At 32.3% G+C, this 21,447-nt stretch overlaps 2 protein-coding genes across 2 annotated transcripts; both read left to right on the top strand.

Annotated features, from left to right (window-relative positions):
• Positions 1-7,517: 7,517 nt before the first annotated feature.
• LOC126777359 (protein tyrosine phosphatase domain-containing protein 1-like) lies at positions 7,518-21,338 on the top strand. The gene is made up of 12 exons (XM_050500390.1): positions 7,518-7,602; positions 9,064-9,243; positions 11,030-11,110; positions 12,532-12,647; positions 13,128-13,250; positions 16,222-16,405; positions 16,771-16,891; positions 17,163-17,328; positions 18,035-18,168; positions 19,759-19,869; positions 20,655-20,792; positions 21,033-21,338. Exons 1-12 carry the CDS (start codon positions 7,520-7,522, stop codon positions 21,336-21,338), a joined length of 1,743 nt encoding a protein of 580 aa, XP_050356347.1. The 5' UTR covers positions 7,518-7,519.
• LOC126777376 (retinol dehydrogenase 12-like) lies at positions 13,949-15,454 on the top strand. Its single transcript, XM_050500418.1, has one exon. The coding sequence runs from the start codon at positions 14,019-14,021 to the stop codon at positions 15,015-15,017; it is 999 nt and encodes a 332-aa protein (XP_050356375.1). The 5' UTR covers positions 13,949-14,018; the 3' UTR covers positions 15,018-15,454.
• Positions 21,339-21,447: the final 109 nt, after the last annotated feature.

Genomic DNA, 21,447 nt, shown 5'->3' with positions numbered 1-21,447 from the left:
TATCTAACATTTTTTAGTTATTGTTTATCAACACGGTAATTTAAAAAGTATATGTTAATAAAAATTTAATTTAAGGTCAATAATAAATAGTTTAATTTAGAAAAATAATCAATTTTAATGATAACATTGTTTGTTTATATGTATTTTGTCAAAGTAATAAAAACAGTTAAAACAATTAACTCTAAAATATATTTATTAAATAAATATAGGCCGAATGGTCGGAGATCTGACAGTAAATGCAGAAAGAGACATCAACAAAAAAGAGATATATTTTATTTCATGTGTGTACTCAGATACATTTAAAAATGAAGTATGATCATTTATTTTCATTACCTTCGTGATACAAAAATATGCATATAATTTTTTAATTTAAACGTAAACAGACGGTTAATAAAACTTAAAATGCACTAAATACCTACATTATATAATTAAAATTAAGACAATATTGAATTGATATTTAGCTATAATTGTCATTGAAAACGACTACTAAATGCTTAAAGTTGCATTAGCTACTTTATAAATATAATTGCCATCATTAGATATGAGAGCCTATTTATTGATTATATATTTATGAGGCTGTATCAAGTTCCGTGGTGACAATTCAATAATGTTCAGTTGTTTTTTTTAATAGTGGGTCAAAGTTTGTTCCAGTGTCTAAAAACTGAATCTATTGTAAGCAAAACATAGTCAGATAAAATTTCCTATTATCGCAACATTAGTGTTTAATATCGCTTTAATCGATGATTCGAATCGCTTGATCGACTCTGCTTAAGGTTACATTTGGTTTAGGATTACACTGATAAATAATAATAAGTATTTGAATAAAAAATAAACTTAAGATAACGGCTTTATTATTTTATTATTGCGACTTGCGAGTCATTTAACAATGTCTTGTCTTTTTCTTTCGAATGTTAGTCAATAATGACAGAAAGAGATACAAATTAGTGTTTAACTAAATAGCCGTTTTGCAACTTTTATAAGTAAGACTGAAAATTAACAACCTTTTCTAACTATAGTAAATTGTACATTGAATTTATCACAGCGTCTGTATTTGAATGTATATTATACTAATAAAAAATGCCCTAGCAAGCTGATGAGGATATAAAGATGATATAATTTGTAACTTTTTTTTATGAGACCAATTTATAAGTAGCAGTGAAACTCATTATTCGTTCTATTTTTACTTTTATAAAAATAATTAAATAAATCCGTTAACTGTTGATAATAATAATTATTATTTTAAAAAAAATTTGATTGACAAACACAGTTTGAAATTATAAAAAGAAGCATGAATGGTACCATATCGGATACCGAGGCTTGTGAACAGGCTTCGTGCCCCCTGTGGGAGAGACTGGGATGCGCGCGTGCAGCACGTTTTTTTAGACGACGGCTCAGGAGGGGGGTGGCTCCTGAAGGCAATGGTAAAACAGCGTAAGTTATTACAATTTATTAATTCATTTAACACTTTATTGCACAACAGAAAATGTATATTGCACAAAAATTGAGCTAAATTCTAAAAGCATTATTTCTCAGCTTGATTAATGTGGCCTAATTAAAATGTGAGTTACTATGTTTGAAAATAATAATATAAGTTTCTAAACGTAAATTACAAGGTGAAAGAGGTAAAAAGACAGGCGTATGATATTATAATGATGTCATCCTAACTGAAGTCGAACTGAAAGCCAACAGCTTTACGTAGGTACTTTCCGAGGAATCTCCCATTTCTCGGAAAGTACGTAAGCAAGTAGTAAGTAGTATGACACTGCTAACTTTTTTAATCCCGGTTATTCCAGATATTCTGTGACAGAAAATATCAATTATTAATTAAAATCATAAATCAATTGCATACAAATTGCACGCATAATTGTAATGAGTACCTTCCTAGCGTAATATTCAAATCCATTAATTCATATTTAATATTACTCGATTATATATAATTAAAATGTCGTTTGGAATGAAACATGCCGTACTCGTACAAGCAGTCTGAACAACATATTACAGAGACTTAGTGCTCAAGGCAATATGAACGAATATATTTTTTTTCAGCAAAAAACCAGTGCAATGAATTTACTTATAATGATTACTAAAAACCTTAAAACTAACACACTCTCTAAGAATATAAATAAAACGAGACAAAACCGCCACTGGAGCACATACTCAATGCTACTAACAAATTGTTAGTTGATTGCAATCGCAATTGCAATTGGAAAATAAACGTTACCGTTTATCCATTTTCTTATTCCACTATCGCAAAGTTCCACTTTGATACCTAAATTTTCTTAAGAAATTATGACGTCACAGCGAAAACGATTCGACTTATCAATATTATTATCTGCCACAGATAGTTAATTCAAACAAGAATATAGTGAATATACATAAAAAGAAAACAATATATTAAATGTTATAATATTATGTGGGGAGTGAAGGACATTGTGCAAGTCGGAGCGTCACGGTAGAATGCGCAGGCGATCCCGTTACGTCCCACGAAGAGACGTAGTGCTGGTTTTTAACCCTTTAACCGCCTAGGTCGAATTAATCCGACAAATATTTTCGGGCCCATTTCGCCTGAGTCGTATATTTACGACCAAAATAACACTGATCGTTTTATCAGCTTTTTTATTTAATTACGCTGTATTCTATCAAAAATATGTTTACATTAGGTAAATAGTTAACTAAGTAATCGTTTACAGTTTAATACACTTTAGCCTCTTAATTAGAAGTCTTAAAAATAATGTCCAAAGTTAGAAGAATTACTAACATTATTTTTAGAAAATTGTATTGTGTGTTTCGATTCACTGTGCCGGGCGCTGGGGGCACGCCAACAGATATGAAGTCGGGCGGTTAAAGGGTTAAAGTGGATATAAGTAATTTAATGTAATATTGTTGTATTATAAATAAATATATATTATTATAGAGCTGTTAGTTACAGTCGAGCTAATACTGGTGGTAGAGCTTTGTGCAAGCTCGTCTGGGTAGGTACCACCCACTCATCAGATATTCTACCGCAAAACAGCAGTACTTTATTCAGCAGTAGTTTATTCTGGCTCGGCGTGCGGCGTGCAACGGCATACTCGGCGCACACACTTTACGTAGGTGAAACACGTAAACGCGTGTTTCTAGTGAGAAAAAAAGACTATGCAAACACCCTGTGTACCCCCTGTGTACCCCCTGTGTACCCCCTGTGTACCCCCTGTGTACCCCTATCGCCACACAGCAATACTTAGTATTTTTGTATTACGGTTTGAAGCATGTGTGAGCCAGTGTTACAAAAGGCACACGAGAAAGAACATCTTGGTTTCCAAGGATGATGGCGCATTGACATTGTAAGGTATGGTTAATATAGCGGCAATGTCTTCTTTATAACTATACAATTTTTTACGTGTTAATTGCCACTGAGTTTAGTGACAGACCACTAATTATAGATATTAGGATGAAACTATTGATAATTTAGTATTTTTTGATGATTTGTCTTATTCCAAACTCGGTGGTGTTCACTTGAATTTCAAAATCCATAGTTTTTCAACCCAGCACACCAATTTAATTAATTTACAAAAACGGCTGCCCTATATTTCAGTTAAATCAAGATAAGTATGGCCTTCAAATTAAGTAATAAACTTTTTATTACAGTATATTTTAGCTTTTGCTTTATTTTTATGTTAGGGACCGGTGTTACGTTTTTATTAACTCGACGGAACGACTTAAGACATTGAATACAAAACTAATAGAATTAACTGTTAGGAATATGTCGAATCATTTAAAAATACTAAAATGTCTATGGGCTTATAATATCTTTGATTAAATGGCTGATAAATGATTGAGATAGAGACTCTGTGTGAGTAGGGTCTATGTCACCGTAATAAATAACAGGTAAATAGTGTACAGCTGAATAAACAAGACAAAACTATATAAAAATAAACAAAACAAGGCAACATACGGCATATAATGATAATATATAAACTATATTACTAGCTGATAGGGCTTATTACTTACTTTAGACTGTATTATTATCTACGATGTAAGGAATAATAGTTAATATTTTTTTACATTTTTTTACAAAGTCTATGAGCTGCGGTGACCACTTAACATCAGGTGGTACATTTGCCGCCCACCTAACCTATAACATTAAAAATAGAAACAAATCAAAAGATACGATCGTGAAATGTCAAAAAGTGATATGACAAATTAACTACAATATAATAATAATAATAATAATATTCTGGATATTTACTGTAGAATTACATAGTTTTCACTCATCATCATTAAACGATACAAAATTTGAAACCACATAATTTCTTATCATATTATGTGTCATCTATTTTATACGTGCCATTGGCAGAATATTTTGCGCTTGAATAGCGTAGATACACGCCAGAAAAGAGGAAAAATAAATAATAATAATAATAATATTTAAAGGACATTCGCATCAAAATAGTGCACCCGTAAGTCGGCTTTCAACATTCACGAGTACGGTACGAATACGAGTACAGTAGCGTTGTTGGGCCGATAAAGGTTCGCCGGTGCATTGATTGTCGCAAAAGTATAGAAATGTTAGGTCTTTTTTGTTCTCCTTGTGTTTTTTTTTAATAATAGTGCAGCTAGGATTAAAGTTGACACGCAAACATTTATGAAATTTGTTATTGCTTGTTTGAAAATAAAATCTTTTACATAGGGTAGTGGCCCCCTAACCGTAAGGAGAACTGATGCACTGCACTGCATGAGTGAGATACTAAGCGAGTTCTTACAGAATAGCACTGTTCTATATGTATGGTATACTATAATGTATGGTAGATTTACTTCTTTTTTATTATCTAAATATACATACATCATGTATTTTTTATCCCTAGGTACGCCTTTGATACTTTTTTAATTAAATCATTCAATGTCCATGATAAAAAAGTCATATAACAATTCCGTTTTGATCGTGTCACGTAGTCTGTGCGTGGTGATGAAAAAGTAATGAAGGACATCTTGACATTTCCACCTCCTGCAGGTGTGAAAATAATACTTACGCTTTGGATTGAAGTGTAAATTACTGGGTAGTTATTTTAAAAAAAACTTCGCAATATATTTATGGATGGAATTATTATATTTCATGGCTTTATTTACATTTTATTAACAGAATAATTATTTACATTTAATATAATATACAAATAAAAATTAAAGATGGTTACTGTACAAATCGTGACCGCGTGGAAGGATGACTAAAATGCTAGCAGCATTTCCTCTTTAAATCACAATTCCGCTGGACGAAAAATTAACCATCCTGTCGCCAGCAGAGGCAATAACACAAAGTGTTATATTTTAATGAAAATTTTTGCACTGTAGTTCCAGGAATTTCATGAATTCATTATTCAGATTCATTCACTCGTAAGTGTTGAAGATCTGGACGTAATATCAATCTTAAATTAATGTTCATTTATTTAAGCAAAAACATGAATACAGACAAATCAAGCGGAATTATTTACAATCACAATCGCGTTTATTATTATTATTAATTGATATAATAACGATTGCAAAGAAAAAAATAAGTATAGTAAGAAATAGAATGAAATTTGTAATAATATAAAATATTTTTCTGAAATACTGAACACCATTTTTTATTGTTATTACAAACAACATTTAGAGTTGTTGGTTGTCATTACAATAATAGGAGGGCAGCCTAGAAATGTCTTATGGGGCCGAGGGTAAGCCAGGTAAATATTATTTTGTATGACAAGTTACAAAAACTCTATTAATAAAACAATTATTTTTGTAGCACGTGCGTGTGTGGGCGCGTATATAAATTAAACGAACTATATTTCCCAGCTTTTCAAGGGTAGAAGAATATAAAAAAAAAATATTTGGAACGTATAGCGGACAAACATACAGACATTCACTTTTATTTAATAAAAAGAAGATTGGAGTAGCACTAGATTTACGTTGAATTATATATTATTTTCAAAACTATAACCCTCATCTTACGTGATGAAATGGAAGTAAAAAGGACAGCAAATATTGAATCCCGCCAATTTTTTAATTTTTTAATATTGTACAGAAGGTCTCAATCACCGTCTGTCATGGATATTGGACACGGACCTCAGAAAATTATATTTCATTTATTGATCTCATTAGCAGATTTTGGTTAAAATCAGTCATTGTAAAATTAGAAATGATAGAAAGGTCTTTAATTACTTTTATAAACGCAACATTATATTGGAAAACCGCCCAGCAATCGCTGCAAAAGTAACAGTTAGAATAGATTTATCAGTGTTGCCAATGTCAAAAAATAATGAATACCATTCGAGACGATTGAGCATAAAATCAACAAGCCCCAAGTCTACATCAATAATGGTTCGTTTGACCATTAGTAAATAACTGCCCTTCATAGTACCGACAGCAAAAGCATCACACAGTTCAATTGAAAATTCATATTTATGAGTATAGTATCCATTCGCAGTTTTATATCTATTAGTCAATCTTTTGTTAAATTTTTACCTAAACCAAAATTATGAATTTCGTTATTGGCATTCCTGAATTGGTTCCTGAATATTTGTTTTTTATAAAAAATAGGAATAAATCTCAGACTCATCTCAAGCAACCATAAATTAAAAGAAGAAAATATAAAGTAACTAGACATATTATTTAATTATCAGCTATGTTCGTGCTAACCGTACATGATAAAAGCCACAATTAAGGGTTGCTTTTATTCATGCCCTTTAAACTGACAGTTTATAACAGAATATCATTTCATGCACACGTGTTGTCTTTTGATATAAATTCATAAGTTTATCGGTACTTTATAAAAAGACTAGGCTACTAGGCTTTTTTTAAGATTGTTTAGTGGATATTTAGTTAAGCGCAGTCTAATATACTAATAAAAAGTCTAACAAAACCTGAAGAGACGTGACACATATAACTGTCTGGACTTAACAATAAGAAGCCAAAATCCTGGCAACCCTATAGTCGCGAATCACCGGTCCGAAAGAGCACTGCCATTTAAATTCTTAAAAATAAGACCTTGGCCTTAGAACATATTTACGGTATTTCCTCACAATATTGTTCCTTCTCACGATACAATTACGTTCCATTTTTATTATAATTGTAACATAGTAATAAGGTCATACAAATAAGTCTCATTATAATACGGTTCATAACTTTGTTTAACTAATTAAATTAATGAGGTAATCGTGAGAATGCTTGTATTGCCCGTGTGTATTGGCCTGTTTTATTTTCCATATTGTGTGTTTAAAAATGTTTTGAATTAAGTGGTTTTTTTAACGCTAGCCAATATTGTATATGAAAATCAATTTATATTTTGTTAGTATATTAATATCATTAATTTCTAGGATAGATTACAACAATTTTTCTTATCATATTTAATCGTATATAATATATAATATGAATTATTAATATATCATAAAAAATAGCTGTCTAGTTTTGTAACTTGTATACAAGATATACGCGATTAATATTTATTAGACTTTATTTGAATTTGAGTACTTCAAATTATTATATAAATTTTAATAATATTAAATAAGAAATGGCTAAAATAGCTTTTGTAAAAAATCGTAGACAATCGAGCATTAATTCCATCAATTTCCATAGATTCCACTTCTTGGATAGGTAAGTTCCAGATGTATTTTTTTTTAAATACTAAAATAAAAATTAAGGGATGACTATGGTTAAATTTGTCAAACCAAGAATGATTTTATTTAGTCCATGATATAGATATAAACGAATGTAATAGCGTTATATCATATTAAATGATATGAGATCGAATTGCCACTAAGATTTTAACTTCTAAATATTTTTTTCGTATCGAATCATAACTTCGAAAGTGTACGTTATTTGCACAACAATACAAAAAAGTATTATCGAGCAGTAGCTCTTTAAGAGCAAACTCGAAACTTACCGAAGAAAACGGTCGTAAATTGCCAGAAAATGATATGCGACATTGACCATTGTAATTATAACATTTCATGAATACACGAATCAAAATAGTATATCACAGTAGGTGTCAATATTTCACGGAGTGAGTTATAGAATAGCATCGCTGATCTAACAATGGCGCTTGTAGCTGACCAAAATAGTGTGGAAAATTTTTCACACACTGGCTTCGATAATATAATGAACCGGGACGGCAGTCCGACTTGACGTGAGTGGCGTTCAATTCCGTTCGGTTTAATTGTGGAAGAGTAATACGAGTATATCGTTTTTTGCTTAGCGTATAATAATATTATTGAATATTCCTGTTTATTTTTTATGGAAAGTAGTACCACACAGTCAAATTTCTTATTAACAATATGACCAAATAAACGTAATCCAGTCTATGAGATTATCCTAGTATTGATGATGAGATAGTATCGACGAGCTACCAGCCCCCGCTTCGAACGGGCAGAATAAGGCTTTACATAAAAGATTTACATCGTAATACATACAATTCTGTTTATATCATTATTTATAATTTTTAATCTTATCTGTTTTCGCGTCACACAGTAAAGCTTCAGTAAAGCTTCCAGTTGGCATGTTTTTTTACGACATCTTCAACAACCATCATCATATTTAAGTCAATTTATATTTCAATATTTTAATAATGTACTAATACATAATCGAGATTAGAGATTTCGCGTACTAATAATACATTTATAATGTTAAATAATTTTAAACATTAAACGAATATTATTATTTTTTTCACAATCCCACGTTATAATTATGTCGGCGCTGCATCGAGTTCTCCATAATTTTACCACCTATTTCGACTCTATCACGTCATTGACACATTAACGCTGAACTGAGGTCGCGACAAAGGCGGTTTTTTTATATAAAATCGGTAGGCGAACTGGCAAATGGGCCAAATGATGGGAAATGGTAACTATCTTCCAAAGAAATAGGCGTTGTCTTTTTTACAATGACAATGCGTCACCAGCCTTGCGAATTGAGATGTCATGTCCCTTCTGCCTGAAGTTATACTGGCTCACTCACCCTTCACAACGGACCAACTTGCATATTAGCAGCGTGAAACCTCGAAACCTTCTCCTCAAGAGAAGCGGATGCCGACATTATAAATACAAATTATTTTCCCAGGAGTCGTGAATCCCGTCGGCGCATCGGCCCTCCAAAAGCAATATACAGCGGTTTCAGTGAGCGTTTGCGCACAAAAACTCCTGCGGCGTTGCAGTGCGCGCTGTTTTGTGGTGGCGCCCGCTGTCAGTATGAACTGCCGAGGCAGAGTCGTACTGCGATACAGGGAGTGTACTCTGATTGGTATGAATATATTTTCTTACTAATAATCTCATCCAATCAAAGACATTGAGATTGATATAAACAAAAATAATTTTTAACTAGTTACACATATTCCTAAGACCTAGGTCGATCCATCACATCTAGTCTTACATTAATAAAGAATATCCCAAGAGTATTTTATGTGACATTATAATAATTAAAATTGTGAATAAAAAAGATTTTCGACTTCGTTTAATAAAACAGTTAAAAATGTCCTAACACAACTCGCCATTTATTTGAAAACGAAAACATTTCGTTCGAAGGGTAAAAAAATAATCGCGTGACCACCATAAAGGCACTCGTGATTCATTAATTTATAATAATATTCAACATTATTACATTCAACACGTCACTAAATATTTCTACAAATGTATAAAATGTACAATAGATCACGCTAACATTACACACGTTATATAAAGTTAAAAACTAATTAAAAAAATTAGTTCGACTCAATAGTTTGTAAAGTTATTGTTATTTTTTTTTATTTTCTTAATTGTAATAATAAAAATGTCCTCCAGACAGATTTCGGCCACGGCGGCCAATCTCAAGAAAGATTAGCCAACTGCGCAGGAGATATTATAGTGCACAAGTGTGTGCGTAAACACAGGTGCACTCTCTCTTCCCTCACTCTCATAATCCGATGGGACGGCAATCTGATATGACCGGAAAGAGTTCAGGCGCAGGACCAACGGCTTTACGTGCTGTCCGAGGCACGGGAGTGCACAAACTTCCAACATCCAGACTTCGGGATGCTACTGAGAATTTTCTGACAGAAAAACCCAATTACTTTTTATTGGCCCGACCAGGGAATTGAACCCAGGACCTCCGGGTCTGCGGCCTTACATCATGCCACTAGACCAACGAGGCAGTCAAGTGTTTCTTAATTGTATTTAATTACTAATAATAATTGTGTCGACCTGATCGGCCAAGGCTGCCAATTTCAAGAGAGATGCGGAGGACGCATAGAGTTACATCATTACAATTCAACATAGTTTCATATTTATAGTAAGGGACGTAAATCATATATTATTTGATATATAAAATTTCGTATTCCGGTACCGACGCTTTGCTTGGTAAGGCTGGCTGGTAAAAGTAAGCAGATTTTTATATGTAAAGAAATATATTTAGAATACAACTTGGACATTACCTAAATTAATAAAAAACATATTCGTATTAAGTTACTTTTATAACACTATAAAGTGAATTCAAAATGGCTGTTATACAAAAAGCTTAAAATTCCTTTCCACGGAATCGTGTATCGAGGTTCCCGTTTATATTATAAGAATTAATAAGAACTAAATGTTGTTGCTGAATAACAATAATACGAGATGGCCTCGTGGTTAGAACGCGTGAATCTTAACCGATGATCGTGGGTTCAAGCCTGGGCAAGCACCACTGAATTTTCATGTGCTTAATTTGTGTTTAGAATTCATCTCGTGCTTGACGGTGTAGGAAAACATCGTGAGGAAACCTGCATGTGTCGAATTTCATGGAAATTATGTCACATGTGTTTTCTACCAACCCGCATTGGAGCAGCGTGGTGGAATAAGCTCCAAACCTTCTTCTCAAAAGGGAGAGGAGGCCTTAGCCCAGCAGTGGGAAATTAACAGGCTGTTACTGTACTGTACTGTACTGATGTAATCTTACAATCATGCAATAAATTATTTTATTTATCAAACCATTTTATATTATGAAATTTTAATCTCAATATAACGGTGAAAAGCTTTGACATGCAAAGTGCACTTTAGAATGTTTTAATATAATCCAGGGTCACAGACGACATCCTCGCGATGGCGCGTCCAAGCACCGCCAGTATAGCCGCCAGGAATATCATTCAACAATTTCATTGGTAAGAAAATATTATTTTTCATTTATATTTAAAACACATGTGACCTTCACGTTCTAATGCGAAACAAAAAAAACATTTGTTTAGCTGTTAAAGCGTAATCGACAGATACGGAGTTACTTTAATTATTTTTATGAAATTAATAATATTAAAAAAAAACCTAATAAATAAATTGAATTAAATTTGTGCTTGACGGTGAAGGAAAACATCGTGAGGAAACCTGCATGTGTCTAATTTCATTGAAATAATGCCACATGTGTATTCTACCAACCCGCATTGGAGCAGCGTGGTGGAATAAGCTCCAAACCTTCTCCTTAAAAGGGAGAGGAGGCCTTAGCCCAGCAGTGGGACATTAACAGGCTGTTACTGTTACTGTACTGTAATAAATAAATTGTATTATTATGGTTTTGGTATCGATGATTGTTTGAGTGGTACCCGTCATAGACCCAACTCGTATACAGCATTCCTCTGGACTGTCATCTAACCTTCACTATATTTTCCTATGATGATTGTTATTATTATGAAGAGAAGAGAATTATGAAGAGACCCAAAGATTGCGGAATGAAATCCAGACTTTTAACCCGCAATCTTGAGTTTTCTTTTCATGAACTTAATTTGTGTTTGTTATTCATCTCGTGTCCGGCGATAAAAAAACATAGTGCATGATAAGCATGTTTCGGTTTTCTACAACATATATATGTGTCCACCATTGAAGCAGCGTGATGTTATAATCTCCAAACGTTTTCTTCAAGTAGCTTCTTCAAGTGGCGTTTGCTCATCAGTAAGAAATTTACATGACATATTAACTTTGTTCTGCTGTCCCTACTAGTAATAATGATAATTATTAACATTGTAATTAATGGCACGACGTAAGGGTATATTTTAATAGTAACTGCAGCTTTACGTAATGTAGAAACGATGTAATGAGTTCTAATGTAACTGCCCTAGAAACGATTACCTTCTATAATTCATAGCATTGTCATATTGCGTATTTGTTTTTAATTGTGTTGTTATTAGTTCTGTCAAAGACAAAGTTGATCAGAATACTCATGTTAGGAAAAATGCGGCGAAGAATCAAGCGATTTACCGAGAAAATTACGCGATGTAAGTAAATAATAGTTCCTATATAAAAATTTGCTCGAAAAGATTATTTTAATTTCATTGTTAGTTTTAGCGACGCCAATTTAGCGCATATAAGAGCAATGTCTACTATGTTCTAAACTGAATTGACCGCTACTTTAACCGGAAATAAAATAGTCTCTTTTTCATGTGTAAGATTATAAGAAAATACTTTTAATTTATTTAAAAAGTACACGATCAAATCAGCCGCCTAATGGAATTAGGTGGTAATCAAATGATAAGTTAATTATTCTTAATGGTTGATCGCGATTATTCACTTAATTTCGGCTTGAACTCTTCCACAGTTGGGGTATCCGTACGGTGATCAATCTACAGACACCGGGAGAACACTCGAGCTGCGGACCTCCACTCACTAAATCTGGCTTCACATACGACCCGAATATATTTATGGCTAATAACAGTAAGTATTTTTTAATATATAATAAGAAGAATCGAATTTTCCGAAAATTCGACTTTTAGGAAAAATATTTAGCTTAATCCAACCATACTGCTCCAGTGGCTGTTAGTGATTACACATGGTTACCTCACGAAGTTTTCCTTCATCACCGAGCAAGAGAATTATAACACATATGAAGTATATGAAAACTCAGTGTTGCTCATCTTCTCAAGAGAATACATATGACCAATAATGAGACATTTATGGTCTACTTTGCTTTTTAGTTTTATATTATATGTTATTTTATTTTCTCCTCCCATAGCTTTCTTTTATGTTTCTTGATCATACTTCGTTTTTGCTATTGTATTTAGTAAAATTTTTCTTTTTATGAAAGAGGGAGGGGTATCGAAGATTCAAAGAAGGCCATAACATTCATTTATATATAATTATGTATACATATAAATTCAATCCAATTTTGTCAAAAAAAAGTTATTGTTTTTCCAGTTTATTATTACAACTTCGCGTGGCCAGACTATGGCGAGGCGAGTCTTTGCGGATTATTGGATATGGCGAAAGTGATTTCTTTTGCACTACAAGAAGGCAGAGTCGCTATACACTGTCATGCAGGTACTTTGTTTATAATAGATAGGGGATCTAGTAGATGGGCTACCTAAACCGCCAACGATATTAACGCTGTAACAAATATTAACCATCCTTTACATTTAAATATTAAATCGCCAATGCATCACCAACCATAGGAAGTAAGACGTTATTACTTGTGCCTTGTAATGGGTCACTCACCTTTCACCTCACCCTTCAAACCGGGACACAATATTTTTATGTAAAGGCACCCAATTCTAAAATTGACACCGTAAGTATTTATAAAAATGTTTACCAAAAGAGTGCTTTAATATGTGTACGTTTTAAAATAATCCATTATTTTTTGCACTAGCAACTGTTCTGTGGGTACATTTGGAACTTGTGCACGTGAGAAATACGGTTTGCACTACACTACGGTTACACGACGACACATTAAAAACGAAACGTACGAAACGTACGACATATTAAAAAAAAAAATTTTGTTTTCTGTCACTCTTTTTTCTTTACCCAAGCTTGTTTTTTTTATATTTTTTTTTTTCTTTTTTTTTATTATTATTAATTTATTCTATATATATTATGATTTTTTTTCATAAATTATTTATTTACATGAATACGGTTTCTATAGCTTTATTATATGTAGATGTTAGTAGCCAAACGATGACATTAAAAAAACATTATTAAATTATGGTAATTAATTATATATAAAATAAAACGTCATTATGCGTTTTCATTACGAACAAGCTTGTGTTTAAAGACGACACATTACGACAGTCGCGTTTCAATCACTTTACGAACATGTGGTTAATCTTGGTATTAATTATTTGCACGTTTGCAAAAGTGATAGTTGGTCTCTTATTATTTTGCCTTTTATTTTTGGTTGGATGTCGCTTTTGGCTCGAACCCATCAAAGGTGTATGTAAGTGCAAAACAAAACTGCATGGAAAAATAGCCCTTATTACTGGAGGTAATTCCGGCTTAGGATTAGAAACAGCCAAAGATTTAGCCAGTAGAGGTGCAAGGGTCATAATCGCTAGTAGAGATGTTAAGAGATCAGAAGAAGCAGTTGCGAACATTAAAGAAATAACAGGAAACGAATTTGTTGAACACAGATATTTGAATTTAGCGAAAAGAGATAGCATTGAGGAGTTTGCTAGAAATTTCAATAAAGAATTCGATCGTTTGGATATTCTGGTCAATAATGCTGGAATCGGGGCTATCAAGAAACGAAATACAGAAGATGGAATTGACATGCTGATGCAAATAAATTATGTTGGACCTTTCACACTTACGTATTTGTTGCTAAATAAGCTGATAGCTTCAAAGCCAAGTAGAATAATCATAGTATCTTCATATGCTCATAAATTAGCAAAATTCGATTTTGAAAAATTAACAGACGTGTATACGTTTCCATATAAAACAAACAGCAACTTTAGTCAATTGATCAGATATTCAAATACTAAGCTCTGCGATATCCTGTGGACTAAAGCATTAGCCAAGAAACTTCCCAACGGGGTAACAGCTAACGTTCTACACCCTGGTCTGGTTAAAACGAATATTTTCAATAATTTAAGTCCAAATTTTAAGAGAATTATCTTTCTTGTGATCGATATGTTATACAAAACGCCATTAGAGGGCGCTCAGACGATAATACATTTGTGCGTCTCCCCGATAGTGGGCAATGAAACAGGGTGCTATTATATGGATTGCAAAAAAGTTAGTCCGTCCAAAAGAGCTGAGGATGAAGACCTTGCGGAAAGACTATGGCATAAAACTTTATCACTGATAAAACAATGACTTATAACCACATATATTTTGTACCTTTTTGTGTTGAAATAATTTCTCAATTTTATAAAACAAATAAATAAAAAAATATTACAACGTTTTCTTTGTAACATGCAGGTAATCCAAAAACAAAACGTCGTTTTCTTTATTTATAAAATTATATTTATTATATTTTACCTAAAAGTATAGATATACTAATTATTTAAATAATCTGTTATTTTTAAAAATAATTGTACATTTCAGAAAAAAAATTATCACTTACTAGATAAAATCTTTATTGTTTTTCTTGTAAATTATAATATTCTAGGATTTCATTTATCAACAGTACAACGATTTATATTATAAAATTAAAAGTTTATTATGTAAAATTTGCTTCGACAAACGGAACATTATGTATTCCTAAATTAAATACTTAACAAAGCAAGTCAAGAGGTTACTTTTGTGCCTTAAATAAATATTAAGTGAATTGAATAAATTTAATTTTACGTTATAGAAAGTTATAGAAAGACTAAACATGTATTTCTAAATTGTTTGAATCTATTATATATATTTTTAATATAATAAAAACATAAAAGCATGGATTTGTTATAAAATGTTCTCCTTGATGTCAAAGTTATTACAATAAAAAATAAACATGTAAAATACTTTGACCGCAACAAAAATATGCGTATATAACAATAAAAGTCATAACCGAATGAAAAGTCATGTTTTTTTTACCTTTTTATGCGAAAAATATCTTAGTGCTCTAGTGCATTATTTGCTAAGTGCGAAAGGAATAAAAATAGTGTTATCTTCAATTTGCAAGGGCTATCGATGAATCATCATTAGCGCGGCATAAAGAGTAGCTACCTGCGCACAATTAAAATGGATTGAAATAAATAGTGAAGCCAAAAAAAGTTAAACAATTTTTTTTTCATTTAGTCATAACTTTTTACTGACATCTTTTTTTTTGTTTCATACTAGTCAACATAGGTCTCGTTGGGGGGTTATTTGGACCACTTTTGGTCATTCTCATTTAAGCGGTAAACACCATTTCTAAAAGTATTCCTACAAAACTAACGCTATAACCAAAAAAACTATGATTATAATTATTTGTGTTTGTAACCAAACAAATCGGATTGTTTAAAAACTGTTTTCTTCTAATAAAGTCGCACGGATTATAAATAAAATAGATGTAAATGCATTCTCAAAAACTATGAAATATGATCTTTTACAGGCTTAGGGCGGACCGGTGTACTCATAGCCTGCTACCTTGTGTATTCTCTCCGTATACGAGCGAATGATGCCATCCGACTTGTGAGGAAGAAGCGACCGCGATCAATACAAATGAGTGGACAGATCCTATGTGTGCAGCAATTTGAGCACTACCTACTACCGCAGACCATTGTATTTAGTTCAAAGTGTGTTTTATATAATCGTAGTTATAATCCATAAAAAATATTGCAAACATTGGCCCTTTAACACACAAACATTGAATGATTTGAACCCGCAATTTTTACACATTACACATTCTAAACACAAAGTCTTAAATACTGAACCTCCAAATCGCCGTTGACTTAAATACATTATCAAATTTACGCTAGATATAAGGTGACATTTGATATATGCCTTGAAGGTAATATATTTGAGCGATAGAAGACACACAAATATGTCGTTTGTCCAGTTTCTATTTTTTTCCTAAAAGATAAGAGAACAAAAATAGATAAAGACAAGATTATTTAAAGGTTTTCCTAAAAAGATAAAAGGAAAAAAATATTTCTTTCAGGGAAACTTTAATGCTGACAAAAGATAGAAAAACATCCGAGTTCACACTTCGGCAATATCTGTACAGACAGAGAGCAGTCTTACATGGAGTTGAAGAGAGGGCCTTTAAAATGTTACCGAAAGTAAATATATGTTTTTTCATTAACAAGTACCGTTGTTCGTATTTTAAAAAACCAAAATCCTTTTTTACTAGTAAATTACTTCATTGATTAAGTACATATTTTGCGCTTTTTGAATTTTTTGTTATTTTTATTTATATAATCAGGTAATCCTTTGATGTAGAAACAGGATCCGATGAATAATGCCACTCAAACCAGAGATTGAAACGTTTTTATGCAAAGAGATTTACTTCTTATTTGGTAGTGATAAAGTCTTCCAAAATATCTGTTCCAGATAGTATACTGCATCTGCGAACGTCTCCTCAAGCTTTGCGGGTGTCACCAATCCGGTGGTTTTGATTTGAGGATCAGAAATAGACCATTCTATAAAAACTTTTTCGTCTACAAACTCAAGCAAATACCACGAACCGATCCACAGTACCCGGATGAAATTGTACCAAGTATGTTTTAAATAGTTTGGACCTGTCTTTATAATTATATTGGTAAAATGTGATAGCAATTTCTAGGGATACATAAGCGTTTGCTTGAATTTTATAAATGTCGTAATTATTGTGGTAAAAGCCGAGATAGCCCAATGGTAAGAGCGCGTGAATATTAACCGATGATTGTGGGTTCAAGACCGGGTAAGCGTCACTGAATTTTCATGTGCTTAATTTGTGATTATAATTAATCTCGTGCTTGACGGTGAAGGGAAACATGCAGGTTGCATGTGTCTAATTTCACTGAAGTTCTGCCACATGTGTATTCCACCAACCTGCATTGGAGCATCATACTGGAATAAGCTCCAAAACCTCTTCTCTTCAAAAAGAGAGAGGAGGCCTTAGCCCAGCAGTGGGACATTAACAGGCTGTAACTGTACTGTTCTGGCAATTATTGTTCATACAACATTAACTGAAATGCAATTTATGTGATGTGGAAGCGTCGACCAAAGGATGCTGAAAAACAATCTGGCTCTACCCTGATCAAGGGTCTAGGCCGACGCTAGGAGACAGTATTACAATGCTCATTTATATCTTAAAGCTTCAGCTTGCTAAATAATTAGTTAAATATGAAAGTAGTACGTATAGAAATTTTAAAAACATTTGAATTGTATTTCCGGAACATTTGTTTTACTTGCTTAAATAATTTTGGCATAATACATTTAAGATCAAGTAACAATTCTGCCTATGATCGAGTGGAGGGACCCCATTGAAGAAGATATCGACAAGAACTTGGAGTCAGTTAACAGAATAACGGGCAGCACGAATGGTGGAAGTATACCAGCCTTGCATGTTCACGAGGTTTGTAATTTTATGGAGTTTAGCAACTTTAAAGTTCACATGCCGCCAACTCCTTTTCTTTCCGAATCAGTAACGACAAATCCATGCAAAATATAACTCTATCTCTACTTTTTTTATTTAACGCGTTCGACACTAGCTAATTTTTCATACAATTTGACTAGATTGACAATTAATTGTGTCGTTTGGACTCGAATAGTCTTGTAAACGTTATTCGTTGGTCGAGACCGCCCGAATTGATCAAATCAAAAGAATCGTGTGGATACTAATTGAACAATTTCGTTGAAACACCGCTTGTGTTTTACTGTGTAAATAAATCATTTTAATAAAAATGGCTGAGGAGATAACGTCATAGTTAAAAATGAGAGTGAAATCATGCAAGAAACTTTGAATATGTACAAAGATTTGCCTTGATTGTAGGGTATTTCAAGCCCCTTATACAACAAACATTTTTGATTAAATTCTATAGTTAAAGTTAAGGCAAAGCCTACTTTTTGTTTTTTTTTTTTCTAAAACAAATGTCATTTTATACAAACGTCTTTTCAAAACAAAATCGAATGAATTTATTTAGTGGTATACGTGTGGGTGGACTATATAATCGTCACCCGATTTTGTCGCCAATCTGATCGGATGCAAAACTATACCTTGTGGAACGGGTATTAAGCTAATTATTATTATTGTTAAGGCCCACTATATTATCAAATAACTAAAAACACTCATTTCGTATTTCTAAATCTACTTGGTACCTATATTTAGTATTAATTTATTTGAATAAATTAAATATCTTCGAATACTATATATGTGATGGAGAGCAGAGATTCTGAAACCTGATCACCTTGTTTTGCTCCTAATAAATTTTGCGTGTGCAAACTGCAATATAAATTAATTATCATCAAAAATTATTAAGTGACGTCTATTAGCCACGTTCTTTACAATATCAAGGAATACTTACATTGGAATTAGTTCCGGATTTTAAGTTGCAGACAAGTTTGTGCTGTACTGTGATCGGTATATAATTTTATCATATTAAGTACATTGTGGCCACGTTCGTAGTTCACTTTGTAATAGGGCTTCGTTCGACTCACACTCACATCAATTCATCTCATAGTGTACCGCCAAATAGCAATACATAGCATAACCACAAGTACAATCCTTTGTAATCCCTTGTCCAATGTGAACATCTTCGTTCCCAAGGTTGGTGGCGCATTGACTATGTAAGGAATGGTTAATATTTCTTACGGCGCCAATGTCTTTAGGCGTCGGTGACCACATATCATCAAGTCCCGTCCGCTTATATAAATCACAAAAAACTGGTACTGACGAAATAATTATTTTTTAAATTGTGTATACGCTCTTGGCCTCACGAGCCTTTATTGCGTCAGAGAGCAAGGGAGTTTTAGACTTCATCTTGATATGAGCCATCTCGGGCTCCGTAATAGCGTCCATCGTGACATATAGACGTGAAGTGTATATTACCTATAAAGGGGTATTTGCTACCTGTTTGTTTGGTTATCCTAACGTCATTAACTTACCAAGAACGTTTAAGAATGTACGAAATGTCCAATTAGATAATTACTATTATTATATCAACAGGCTTTTATTACGGATCACAAAAGTCTTCCAGATGATAAACAAAAATATCTCAAGCAACTACGCACAGATATCAATCAAAGAAGAGACGACATCAACAAAATTGACAAAGAAGTATGTTATTGTTTTAAATTTATTTATTTTTGATATATAATACGAACATCAGTTGCTAAAAATATAAAAGGTTCTCCTAATTCATTTTATTCTCTTTCTAATAAAGGTTAAACAGTCTGGACGTATATAATACATATTACATACAACCTCTTTTGTGCGGAAATGAAAACATACTTTAATTTACGATGTTTGCCTAGATACTTCTTAATGCATAGTTTCGCCTCCTCCTTGCGGTGATTTATTTATTACTAAGTCCTCATTTTGTATCCATAATACCTACATCGCTGGTTGTTGGCATAGTTACGATGAAATACAATTTTTGGGTTAAATACAAACATTATCATTAAAATCGGGTCAGTAGTTGATACATGATCCTAAGAGAAATAGATAATTCACAGTTTTATTTTTCCTATGTTTTCTATGTTCACAAAACCAAAAGGTCATCAAATAAAATATGCGTACATGCATAGAATTTAAACAAGTTATGTTATTTAATCTTATCTGACGATGCGATAGCAACTATTCAAACGTCTTAAGAAATAAATATATATATATAGCTGTTTTTGTGAATTGTATTCGATATTTGTTATATATATATATATATATATATTGTGAATATATATTTTGTGAATTGTATTCGATATTTGTTATATATATTATTATATACAATCAAAAAATGTATATAATCGGGTCAGTGGTTTAGTCCCAATGTGTAAGAAGCAGACAGAGAGTTTCTGTTATAATTTAAACTGAATTCTAATAATGATTCATCTTCACGTCCGTAGGATGATCCGCTCATACTCACAGGATTATTATTCGAATGGCTTGAAGGATTGAAACAGCCTGTTTTGGAGCGGGAAGATTTATCGACCATAATTGGACGATGCAAGCATGTGAATTCGTGTCTAGATGCTCTAGAAATGGTAATTACCTATATATTAAACAAGAGATAGTAGATAAAATTATTTACGAAACTATGTATTAAAAGTAATAACACCTTTATTAAAAATGCCTTTATCAGAATATTAAATTTTATCCTACATTAAAAAGGCATCTTAAATTCACTCGAATTTGCCGATACTTTTTACATAGAGACAATTCTTACCTCTACTATCCAGGGTCCGTAACATAAATGAAACACTTTTAACAATTTTTTTTTTCAGGAAGATGTAATTCTCATAGAATATCTATTACGTTTTGTTATACGCTTAAGACCTCTTGCAGCGCATAAGAAAGTCGATATTATCAAACGTTTGATTGCCGCCTTAACACACCAAAGAATTCAAATTAACGGAAAAATACTTCCTGTCAATTATTTCCCAAAACTAAGAGATGGAACATGTAATCAGTTAATCAACTTTTTGCTACGATTCGTCGTTGAAATACAAAAAGATATAATAAAACCTGAAAAAGATGACACGGATGTAGTTATTCCGCCTCGTAGATTAAAAATAAAAGCTTGGAAATAAAAATGTTTATTTATTTAGACTTGTTACCACTTGTCATTACTAAAAAATATAAATTAATAATTAAAATCAAGCAAAACAACTAAAATTATTTCATGTGTTAGTTTTGTTT

This window comes from Nymphalis io, chromosome 22, assembly GCF_905147045.1.
Source record: "Nymphalis io chromosome 22, ilAglIoxx1.1, whole genome shotgun sequence".
Lineage (NCBI taxonomy): Eukaryota > Metazoa > Arthropoda > Insecta > Lepidoptera > Nymphalidae > Nymphalis > Nymphalis io.
Note: the sequence above shows the minus strand (reverse complement) of the source record. Positions and strands in the feature narration are given on the sequence as shown.

Bases quoted from the DNA above. Each gene is read 5' to 3' on its own strand.
- LOC126777376 (XM_050500418.1), top strand. From the start codon at position 14,019: ATGTGGTTAATCTTGGTATTAATTATTTGCACGTTTGCAAAAGTGATA.
- LOC126777359 (XM_050500390.1), top strand. From the start codon at position 7,520: ATGGCTAAAATAGCTTTTGTAAAAAATCGTAGACAATCGAGCATTAAT. The intron at 11,111-12,531 runs GTAAGAAAATAT...ACTCTTCCACAG, and splicing joins ATCATTCAACAATTTCATTG to TTGGGGTATCCGTACGGTGA. The intron at 16,406-16,770 runs GTGTGTTTTATA...TATTTCTTTCAG, and splicing joins ACCATTGTATTTAGTTCAAA to GGAAACTTTAATGCTGACAA.